This window comes from Lepisma saccharinum, chromosome 18, assembly GCF_977018435.1.
Source record: "Lepisma saccharinum chromosome 18, izLepSacc3.1, whole genome shotgun sequence".
Lineage (NCBI taxonomy): Eukaryota > Metazoa > Arthropoda > Insecta > Zygentoma > Lepismatidae > Lepisma > Lepisma saccharinum.
The window spans coordinates 67,046,325-67,059,219 of record NC_139246.1 but is presented as its reverse complement, the minus strand read 5'-3'; the positions used below and the strand labels follow the sequence as shown (position 1 = coordinate 67,059,219).

At 35.7% G+C, this 12,895-nt stretch overlaps 1 protein-coding gene across 1 annotated transcript; it reads left to right on the top strand.

Annotated features, from left to right (window-relative positions):
• The first annotated feature begins 1,858 nt into the window (after nucleotides 1-1,858).
• On the top strand, nucleotides 1,859-10,140 carry LOC146002313 (uncharacterized). The gene is made up of 2 exons (XM_083140026.1): nucleotides 1,859-3,303; nucleotides 10,110-10,140. The coding sequence occupies exons 1-2, from the start codon at nucleotides 1,859-1,861 to the stop codon at nucleotides 10,138-10,140; spliced, it is 1,476 nt and encodes a 491-aa protein (XP_082996152.1).
• The last annotated feature ends 2,755 nt before the right edge of the window (nucleotides 10,141-12,895 follow it).

The window sequence follows — 12,895 nt, the reverse complement described above, 5'->3', positions numbered from 1 at the left end:
CACCAACATTATATTTTCCTGTGTGCCATAATAGAATAGATTATATTGAATTGATGGTCACTAATGAAAAAGAAGAATTAGTTGATTTTGCTGGAGCCACAACAACTGCAATCATAGAGATTAATATTTAAATAAAAATACATACAAAAAAAATGGAAAATATTGAGAGTTATGAGCTACAATCATTCCCCCCAAACAGGAGGACATTTGCAAATTTAAATCAACCCAACACAGAGATTGAGGTTGATCTTGATGTAGGGGATGGCTTTATACACCCCCACAGAGCAGATCTATACATCAAATTTGATGTTGTAAAGCTCGATGGAACAGATTATCCGGCAAATTCAAATATAAGATTGGTAGATAATTTTGTGCCGCATCTGTTCTCTGAAATTGAGATCAGAAAGCATGGTGTTGTTATAAACAGAGTGGATTATCCCAGCATTACCTCCACAGCTTTGGCCACACTAAAATTATCCAAAACCGAGGCTTCTTACTACAAAATAGGTGGATTTGAGGCTGGTGATAAAATATTATCCAAGAGCCACACTGTGTTGTTCCCAATGCGCCTGTTGCCAGGATTCTTCTCAGATTACAAAGATATTATGTGGAAGGGTGGTTTAAGAATCACATTTAGAAGAGCTGCCAATGATAATAATGCTTTGATGAGGTACAGCACATTAAACTCTACAGGGGAAGCTCTGCCCAATACCCTACCTGATGAAGGCAAATGCATTATTCAGACTATGGAGCTAAGAATCCCGGTTGTTGAATATGAAGCCAGTTATGCTCTTAAATACAAAGCAGATATAATAAAAAATCCACAGATTCTTTTACAATTTTATACATATCAATGTGTACAGAAACCTGTCACTGGTACCTATTATGAGTTTGATGCTACAAATTCATTCTCCAGTATACAATATGACATGCCGGATTTTGTGGTGGTTCTGTTTCAGACTGGAAGACACAATAATCAGGAAAAAAATTCAAGTAAATTTGATAGCTGCAACATCAAGAACATATATCTTAAAAATGGCAGAAATGAGGTATTTCCTAGAGAAAATTATAATTTAGACATGTCCAAGGATGATTTCCTTAAATTATATGAAGCATTTACAGCATACAAAAGGGTCACTACTGGCAATACTGACATGTATTACACACCAGATGAATTCAAAGCACAGAGACCCATGTTTATCATCAACACTTCAAAAAGGAAACAAGTTGTGGTTAATGATAGGACAAATATTAAAATTATCTGTGAATTCCATGAGGCATTACCTGATGACACCATATGTAGTGTTATTCTCATAGGGGAAAAATCATATGTTTATGATGTAAGAAATGAGAGAGTCACAGAACAATTCTAGAAGAGCTCTGCACAATACATTGTTTTAATAATAGATAAACAAATTGAACCTGGTATCCAATTGAACTTAAACCGGAAGTGGACCGGAAGTAAATATGTGTGGGTGTGTGTGGGTGTGGGTGGGTGTGGGTGTGTGTGGGTGTGGGTTTTATGAGCATTTTTGGCTTAGTTTTAAGTATGGCCAAAAAAAAATATCAAGAGGGGCATATTTTTAACAAATTTATGGACAACAATCTCACAGAAGTGCCTTTTATAAGTGTAGGCAAATCAATCTGAGGGATTCATACATTCTCAGGAAATTCCCGAGGGCATTTTTACAAAAATCTTGGATTAGACGGGGTTCCACACTTGAGCAAAAAGCTAATATGGGCATGTTGAGCAAGTTTTAAGTGTAGGCAAATCTGCTTGACTTAATCTTAATCTTGACTTAAGTCCCCTAAGCAAATCTGCTTAGGGGACTTAAACGCCAAAATAGGAAGAGAAGAGATGTACAGAAGCATAATTGGCAAAGAAAGCCTGCATGAAGTAAGCAATGATAACGGAATGAGATTGATAGACTTTGCAAGCAGTAAGGAAATGGTAATTAAAAGTACTTGGCTTCCACGAAAAGACATAAAAAAGGAGACCTGGGTGTCTCCAGACGGCCGCACAAAGAACCAAATAGATCATGTTATAATAGACAGGAGACATGCCACAGATATGATGGAGATCAGTAGTTGTAGAGGTGCTGATGGTGACTCAGACCACCATCTAGTGAGAATCAAGTATAGACAGAAAATTGACGTGAAAAGATCAAAAAAGGAAAATAAGAACATGAAACATAATATAGAGGAACTCAGGAATGCCAGAGTAAGAGAGGAATACCAAGAAAAACTTATGGAGGCACTAGAAACCAAAAAGGATACATGGGAGAAAGGAGAACTAGAATGTAAGTGGGAAATACTAAAAACAGTAATAGGTAAGGCTGCAGAGGATACATTGGGAAAGAAACAAAACAAGAAGAGAGAACAGTGGTTTGATGAAGAATGCTCAATATTAATACAGGAGAGAAACGATGCCAGAAAAAGGATGCTTCAACGGAGAACAAGACAAGTAGTGGAAGAATATAGAGAAAAGAGGAGAGAAGCAGATAAGACATGTAGAGCTAAGAAAAGACAGTTTGAGAGAAATAAAATAGAAGAGTTAGATGAAATGAAAGATAGAAATGAGATACGAAAGTTTTATGAGAGAACAAGAGATCTGAAGAAAGGATACCAACCCAGAGCGGTTTTCTACAAGGATAAAGAAGGAAACCTCATTGGAGACAAAAGAAAGATGATGGAAAGATGGCAGGAGTATTTCTGTGAACTACTTAACGGAACCAATGAGGAGGATAAAGAAGAGGGGAAAAGTGATGAAGAGGAAGAAATAAGTGAGGAAGAGGAGGAAGAGATAATACCAACTTTAAAGGAAGTAAAAGATGCAATAAAGTCTCTAAAGAATAATAAAGCGCCAGGAGAAGATGGCATAGAATCGGAGCTGTTGAAATATGGTGGAGAAGGAGTGAAGAAGGCCATATATGAAGTGATAGAAGAAGTTTGGATAAAAGAAGAAATGCCCCGAGACTGGACAGTAGGAATAATATGCCCGATACATAAGAAAGGGGATAAAGCTAAGTGTGAAAACTACCGTGGAATAACACTACTGGATGGAACTTATAAAGTATTTGGTAAAATTTTAGCAACACGATTGGAAGATTGGATGGAAAGAATCATGGGAGATTACCAAGCAGGATTTAGAAAAAATCGCTCCACGATGGACCAGATATTTTTACTGCGTCAAGTGTTGGAGAAGTTCTATGAGTACAAAAAAGAACTTCACCAACTATATGTCGATTTTAAACAAGCATACGACATCCTGGAAAGAAAGAAGATCTACAGTATAATGAAAGAGTTTGGGATCCCAAGGAAATTGATAAGACTGACAAAAATGACAATGAAGACAACGGAATGTAAAGTCAGAGTAGAACAGGAAATGACAAACATGTTTAAAGTAGAGAAAGGACTGAGACAGGGAGATTTACTTTCTACAATATTATTTAATTTAGCATTGGAAAAAGTAATCCGACAACTACCAATCAACCCTGGAGGAACAATATTAAATAGGCTAACACAAATAGTAGCATATGCAGATGATGTAGCTTTAATAGCAAGGAATAAGCAAGCTATGGAAGAGAGTTATCAAGTATTAGAAGAGAAAGCTCAAGAACTAGGACTGGAAGTGAACACAAATAAAACAAAATATATGAAGATGGGAAATCCAGAAACAGGCAGAAGAGAACCTTACATAATAATAAATGGAAAAGAATATGAAAGGGTGGAAGCCTTTAAATATTTAGGCTCAATAATAACAGCAGATAACAAGACAGCTACAGAAATACAGGAAAGGATAACAAGTGGAAATCGATGCTACTTTTCTTTGCAAAACGTGTTTAAATCTAAGAATGTTAGTAGGAACACAAAAATTAAAATATATACAACAATATTAAGACCCATAGTAATGTATGGTTCAGAAAGTTGGGTGATGTCGGTAAGAGAGGAAGATTGGTTGTTAAGGTGGGAAAGGAAAATACTGAGAAGGATATTTGGAGCGGTAAGAGATAAAGAGGGATGGAGAATGAGAACAAATATGGAAGTACAGGAATTATTTAACCAGCCAGATATTGTAGTGAAGATCAAACAGGGTAGAATACGATGGGCTGGGCATGTTCAGAGGATGGAAGAAGCACGGGTTGTCAAGAAAATATTCAATGGAAAACTGGAAGGGAGAAGGAGAAGAGGTAGGCCCAGGAAAAGATGGATAGAGGACATGGAGGAGGACTTAAGAAGATTAGGAGTCAAGGGATGGAGAAGAAAAGCAGAGGATCGAGACGAATGGAGGGAGGTAGTCAGGAAGGCCAAGGACCTACATGGACTGTAGCGCCGACCAGTAAGTAAGTAAGTAAATCTGCTTGAGGGAGGCTCATACTTTCTCGCCCTTATAATAGCACAAATCACACTACTGCTCAGGCATGTTGTAATGTGCATAGAAAAGTAATGACCTAATGCCGGTATTGATTATGTATAGCAAGCTAGGACAGATATCTAACCTACTCTAAATATGAATACATTACAATAAATAAGTTGGATGTCCTTTACAGACCTGTATGAGAAATACTGCAACAACATGTCCTACTAACTGATATGTAAATTCAACCTATGAAAAATTGTATGACCTTACTTGGGTTTTTCTGCTTCAAGTCTCCTATAATTTGGCGAAGAGTTCTATCTCTCGCAATATAGGTTCCTCTGTGGGTTCCTCTGAGAAATCAGCACTGTACACTGACTTATATAGATTTATAGATCCAATAGAAATCTTGCTTACTTAAACCAATCAGGTATAAATTATTAGCAAATCAAAATCTTTGTTTTTGTAGCTATCATATAAGAAAATGCAAAATATCCCAGTTTCAATTCGATCCATTTATCTGAACCGAAGAAACCGACAATTCACATATCCCCATATCACTGTATGCTTGCCCTATTAGCACCTGTTGTTGCTCAATTAGTTTTCACTAATTGGCAATTTTCTTCAAGAGATCTAATAGAACAAGATACGGCGGTATGAGAAATATGCAAATTTCAAGATATTTTAGCAATATACGACGTCTTAAGAAAGGTATATTCGGCTCCAAAGTACTTTGTCTAACGCTTACTACCATTCCCTATTGCTGGCAAAGAGAATATAAAATGATGTAGTATTGAAAAAAGTTGACTTGTTCCCAAGTATTCACCGAGTTCAGACATTTGCACATAGATGGCTCTGTTGTTGTCGCTTATCAAATATATATATATTTTTGGAATATCTCTAAAACAGACAAATTTTGTTTACCGTTTTCTAATATTTACTTGGTGATAAGTAAAAGTTTGAATACAACTTAAACCTAACAAAATACGGCAGTATGAGAAATATCAAGAGAGACATATTTTTTAACAAACTTATAAACAACAATTTAGCAAATTCAGGTGTAGCCACATCAATCTGAGGGGGGTCATACATTTACAGCATTGAAAAGGGTTACAATTGGGAATACTGACATGTATTACTCACCAGATGAATTCAAAGCACAGAGACCCATATTTGTTATCAACACCTCAAAAAGAAAACAAGTTGTGGTTAATGACAGGACAAACATTAAAATTATCTGTGAATTCCATGATACACTTCCTGATGATACCATATGTAGTGTTATTCTTATAGGTGAAAAATCATATGTTTATGATGTAAGAAATGAAAGAGTCACAGAGCAATTCTAGAAGACTTTTGCATATTATAATGTGTTTAGTATTAGATAAACAAGTTGAGCCTGGTCCTGAATTAAAATATTTAGAATGTTACAAGTCAACATATTAATTCTCTGAACTTAAACCGGAAGTGAACCGGAAGTGGACCGGAAGTGGCCCGGAAGTGGACCGGAAGTAAACCGGAAGTAGAGGGGAAGTAAATATATATGTGGGTGTAGGTGGGTGGGTGTGGGTGGATAGGTGGCAGATTCAGGTGTAGTCAAATCAATCTGAGAGGAGGGTCCTCTTTTTCTCAAAAAGTTTTCTTGTACAAAAATCTTAAATTTGATAGAGGAGGACACTTGAGCAATAAACTTTTATAGACATCTTAGCCTAATTTTAGCACAGACAAGACCTCCTCATTTCTCGATTTTATATTACCACAAATACTACTACTCTTCCATCTTTTTAGAATATCGCTTGGGTCAGCTAGAAAATCTCCGTCTTTATCTTTTATCAAGTTTACTTTAGGTTGGGACCCCTTTCTAAACTCATTTACACCTTTATATAAATCTCTGATATTTTTATTTGTGCTGTTTGTTTCAATTTCGTTAATTTTGCTTTTCAAGTAATCTCTTTTTTTTACTTCTAAACGTGCCGTTAACTTCTCGCTTTATTCTATTATAATTGTTTAGATTTGTATCATGAGAGTTATTTAACCACCTAAGTCTAGCCTGATTTCTTATTTCTATTAGATTATGACATTCATTATCAAACCATGGCTTACTTTTTCTCGGTTTATTTTATCCTATACTTTCTTTAGCTGCTGATTCCATGTGCTCCCATTTCTTATTTACGTCTGTTTCATTTATATTTTCAACATCACTTAAATCCTGCAAAATATCAAATATATTTGACAGTTTAATTTTGTAATCTTTCTTAATTATTTCATCAGTAAACTTTCCTGTATCAAATTTTATAACTTTTAGATTTTGTTGCTTATGATTTATCACTGAGAGTCTTTCTCTTAATTTAGCAATTACTAAATAATGGTCACAGGCACAGTCACCACCTCTATGTGTACGAACGTCAATTATGCTAGTGTGCCTTCTCTTATCAATGAGAATATGATCTATCTGATTATGAGTTTTACCATCTGGAGAAGACCAGGTACATTTATGGATATCTTTATGTTTACAAGTGGTACTTTTCGCAATTACATTCTTTGAGGTTGCAAAAGTAATCAATTTTATACCATTATCATTACTTAATTCATGAATACTTTCTTTACTAATCGTGGGTTTAAATGTCTCTTCTTTGCCAATCTGTGCATTACAGTCACTACCAGAATTTTCATATCATGCTGAGAAAATTTATCAAATACCTGTTCTAACTCTGTATAAAAATCATCTTTAGTAATATCATCTTTATCTTCCGTTGGTGCATGTATGTATATTAAAATAATTTTACACCACCTACCCTGTAAAATTGCATATGATATCCTATCATTAATAAATTCTACTGTTTTAAGAGCCGAAATAATTCTATTATTTATAAAAAACATGTTCCAAAATTATGATTTTCAGTACCACCATAGAAAAAAGTATAATTTTTATTTTGACAATTCCCTTCTCCTGGCCACCTAACTTCCTGGACAGGTACTACATCTAATTTATACTTAACTCTCTCATTAACTGTACACTGAAATGCCCCAGGCCGGTAAAGGCTCAGAACATTCCAGGTGCCTAATTTAATATCCTTATTCCTAATGTAGATCTTATCCTTAGTCGAGGGACCTCCCAAAGTAGTCCCCACCTGGAGATCCGAACGGGGGACTATTTTACCTCCGGAATATTTTACCTTGGGAACATCCATGGCCTTATATTGCTGTTTCTTGACATGTCTTTTTACGGTGCAGAGTTGTCAGCTCTAAGCCTAACCCCCAATATGAATGGAGGAACTACTACACAAGACAAACATAAACACATTAGACAGCACAAATACTACACAAGACGAACACAAACATATTAGATAGCACAACTACTACACAAGAGACACACAAACACATCACAACTATAACACAACATAAACACAAACACACCACAACTACTACACAATATAAACACAAACAAACTACACACCACAACTACTACACAAGACAAACATAAACAAAATTGACAGCACAACTACTACGCAAGACAAAAACAAACATACTAGACAGCACAACTACTACACAAACATACTAGACAGCACAACTACAACACAAGACACATACATACACACCACCGATACTACACAAGACACACAGAAACACATTAGACAGCATAACTATTACACAAGATAAACACAAACACACTCACACACTGCAAGTGACAAGCAGAGAATATATCTTCACATGTCTCTTTACTTTCAAAGGTTCAATTGATTACTGAAGGTTCGTTGCCAAGTGGAATATGTTGCTTGTAGCTTTGGTGTGAAATCTGACTGAAGGTTAAAAGACAATGGTTGTTGAGTGTAATGGGCAGCCAGGTTGAAGATAATTTATTCATGATATGACGACAAAAATTATGTGTTGCGCATTTCATTTGGTTTCAACTTACTAATTTCAATGACACACTCCCGTTATTTGTTAGGGTGTTTCGAATCTGAGTTGTACAATGTTCGAGTTTTGTAATAATCTGCCAGGAGTTTGCATTCCTTACACTTGATAGCAATGGTGGTTTCTACTGTGTTGCAACATCTGCACCCACAGGTGCTTATTTGTATAATTTTTTTCTGTCACTTTGAATAAATGTGACAATGAAGATAACTCTGATGATTTGATGAAATTCATGAGCAATCACTCGCAACCATCCACAGAATTGGACTCAAACCTGGAGCCTTGAGTGCATAGATCATTAGTTGATTCCTCATTATTCTTATTAAACACTATATGCTTTCACTGGGTATTGAACCAAGGACTCCTTCATTACAAGGCAACAACAATCAGTGGCGCAGGAACGTTTTCAATTTAGGGGGGTACAAAATGTGAAGGCATGGGAAATATTCCATTTTAGAACAGCACTCACGAATATGCTGTTATTTAATGCTAAATTTGAACAAATAATTGTCATTTCTTTGTTTTTCTTAGAATTTATGATAATTTTAAAAACATTATTTAAGATTAGATAATAATTCCGAAATATATGAAGCTCTGGACCTTGTTCTGGGCTCATTTTGAATTTAATGGAACGGAAAATCAGGAGTTCGAAATGTGAAAATTGCGAACAAAGATAGGCTACATCTATTAATTTTAATGCTCTATCTTGAGCCATTCCAACCAGCATAATCATCTCCCACCTCCTTGATATAGAAACCATATTATTGAATATACCTAAATATACTTATAGAGTCCACTTCAGTTCAGATCATTTTAATGTCCCATGCTTACATATAACAATATGTTTAAAAAATTCATGGCAAAGCATTTATTTGTAATATAATTAGCTGTACCTAATGACGCTGTTCAAGCACTGAAAGTACTATTATTACACATACAAAACCGAAATCCTTCAGATCTCAGAGCAAGCAAGGAAAGCAATACGCTCGAAAGTTTCTTTCATTTCAATCTTTGGTGGACAATATGAAGAGCCAGCCAAGGTTTATTTTCATATGTAGTGGTATTAAATGTAGAATGTAAGTACATGCGTGTGTTTTAGGGTGACATGCCAATTCTTCGTCCTCAGTGGCGGAGTTGTTAGCATAGAGCGCGCTACGATGACAGAGGTTCCGGGTTTGAATCCCAGCCTGGACATGGGTGTTATTTGTGAGTGTCCCTTCATCAATTTCATCATAATCATCACTCACCCTCATCTTCGTAATTAGCCAAAAGTGGCAGAAATGTGAATTAAAATAAACCAAATCAATCAATCAAACAATCCCATCTCACTCAAAGACCTTGTGAATCCAATCCAAAATCAACTGAATGTGAAAGCGGGTTCAATGCAATAAACCTAACTTAACTGATGGAGAAATAATTTTAAGTTTTAAACCTACTTTTCCTATCAATAAATAGACCCCCAGTGCATTGTTTTCATATACATTTTGAGTTAGTGCGTTTACTCACTGATTATATTTAAAGAAAAATATATTATAAAACACTTACGTGAGTGAGTATAGTTGTTTAAACACTTCTTGAAAACGACATTTCGTAGAGATACGCTCTACTTCTTCAGGTTTCCTTTATCAGCACATAAAATACCTCATCAAGTAAAAAATCCAGGATTAAGTAAAAAGGTTTTGGGTTAAAAACGTAAAATTACATGACTTTAAAATGCCATAGAGGCTTAACGATATTTTAAAAGAACTGTGTTCCGATCATACCTACACGGATTGAATAGCTGCTGTAGCGTGCAAGTGCTACATTCCTTCTAAAGTCTTTTTTTGTTTTCATGCAGAAAAAAATGCAAGAAGTTGGATCAAGTCTAAGCATCACAGTGCCCTTGACAACCAAATTGGCAAACCATAGAACCTGCAGTGATTCTCATTTCTCTTGTACATTCATCTGATTTTCTTCCAGTTTGACTTTAGGGTTTAACTTAAAATGGCGTTGTGTTTGTGTTTCATTGGCTATCAAATTAGATTTTAAGCAATTAGTATCTAATTCTAAGTATACCTAATACATAGGTAAAAATAAGTCCTCCTCCCTCTGATAAAATCACAAATCGCACTGTTTTAATGTGTAGGAAGCATTTCATTTCACATAGGAATGATATCGTGATGAGCCGAGCCGAGAATTGTCACAGCCTCATATCGTCTCCTGTGTGGTGAGGTCCTTCTCGTTTTTGTTTCGGATCAGAAGTTATTAAAACTATTCCTAGATTCACTTCATGCACAGATAGGCTGATCAGCACTGGATCTACAGTAAAGTGGAATCCAAAGCACTGTGCATGTGAGACCCCTTAATTACAAGGTGAGATATCTCGTCCTGACCCACGAAATGTTTAGTATAAGCAACATGTACATTGTGTCACCACTCTCACAATGTACAATATTTCATTAAAGCAAAAACTTTAGTTAATAACGTTTTTCTGATTTACATCTTGTTTCGACACTGCGAACCATCGAAATACGGAATTTTATCCTGAATAGATTAAAACGGGCAGCACAGGCTTGCAATTGTCACTACTGGATTTACTTTGCAATCACATAAAATAAAATACACAGCTAATTTGAAAAATAAATTAGATATACACTTGGTATGTCTGAAGAAGACATAGCATTTTAAATTTATTTTAAGCAATTTCTTCAAACATGATAACCAGAGTTTCCAACGAGATCATCTCTTACATCAAGTGTCGTCTGGCTTTGATTTTGCAGAGATTTATTTCATTCTCGTCTTGAAATTTGAGAGAAAAGAGATTCTTGTTGTCTTAGTAACTTCTGTATTTTCAACAAATCTCTTAATACGAGGTATATACGTTTAAGTATAGTTGTCCGAATACCCTTTTACAAATTTATGAAAATTATAGGTGAGGTACAGGAGTAGATTGTACCCCCCAAGTTGGTCAGTCGTGTCTAGTCTCATTTGTGTACGTATTTATTTTCGGACAATTCCATTTGAAAAATTCAGAAGAAAAGGAGGTCAGTCATATACTCGTCTGACTAAGATTTATATCTTATCTTCGAATAGACGTGACCGTTTCTTAAGAAAAGGGTAACCCCCCCCCCTCCCTTACGCAAAAGAACATTTGCCTGGAGAGTGATTTTCTGAGAGTAGGCTAAACTTTACTTGATTCCACTGTTCCACGCACAGTTTAAACAATTTTCATCTCCTTAATGAAGTTTCTAAGAATACAGGTCAATGAACTAAATCATAGCAAGCACAATGTAGTAGAATAAGTTTACAATGGTTTGAATTTCTGTGGTAAGGAAGATAATGCTTATAAGTTATGAACAATTTAAACTTTTTTTATTGAGCTAATTGAAAATAGGTTATTTTAACAGTAGCGCCTTGCGTCTGTAAAATTATCTAAGGGGGTACAAGGGGTACAATTAGATTTACAGATTAAGGGGGGTACTGTACCCTCCTTCAAAAATTTAGGGGGTACAATGTACCCCTGTACCCCGCCCCCGTTCCTGCGCCACTGACAACAATACCACTACACCATCATAGGAGGGCCAAAACTCCACACAGTAAATAATGTTCTGTGTATTACACAAGAGTGTTTCAAAAGTTGTGCAACAATAATGTATTTATTTATTTCTAGATTTTTTTCCGTATGAAGGAAATTTGTACCCAAAAGTATTTTAAAGTATCTCAACGGTTGAGGCTTCATAATTCAGAAAAATGTTATCAGCAATCAAATAATAATAATAATAAAATCGTATTTATTAGAGCGGGCATGTTTCGGCCTTGAGGGCTGCTCTTACAACAGTTTATAAACACACAGTTTCGATATTGATTGATTTCAATACTAAGCACTTGATCTTCTGTTAGTGACAAATTCTGCTGAATCCACCGATGCAGTTGTATCGATGTCGGTTTTTGTCGCTCATTCGTGAAGACCAATTTCACAGTATTCACTCGCCGTACAGACATGGTTCAAAACACAGAAGGTAGACTTAACCTGAATTTCACTGGCTTGCACGTAAATGCTCAACACGGACCGCACGTAGAGACGATGCATCGCGTGCCAGTGCTGGCAGCAAACCCTTCCAACTGGTCTACGTTAACTTAATGACGTTATACCCTTAAAATCATGTTGACGTTTATGAAAATTCAAACCTTCCTGTGTTTCAAGCACATTTTCTTGACAAGTCGTGTACAATATATGTTTTTTGAGAACTGTTCGATATTATGCAAGGTATTGTAAATAAAATGTCGCATAAACTCCTAAAAAATTTGCTTCTTTCTGCATAAACTTGATGGCAATTTCCTCCAGGTGGAGAAATACTCTATTCAGTGTTTCGAACCCCCCAAATTTCAAGTCGAGCATCCAGAATCGTAAATATCCTTGAAGGTTCTTTTTCCAATTTATTATTTCTGTTTGTTTGTGTATTATAATAGCGGTTTATTTTCTAAGTTCATGGAAAGTGTTAAATTGAAAACCTATCACCGCAGCTTTTTTCGTCTAGTGGAAGGACCTACTCAAAGTTGGCTACTCTCATCTGGAGCTGAAGTGAAATGTAGCTAAGTTTACAATTTTTGGAATTAGAATTCTTTCGGGGCGGTCAAATAAGA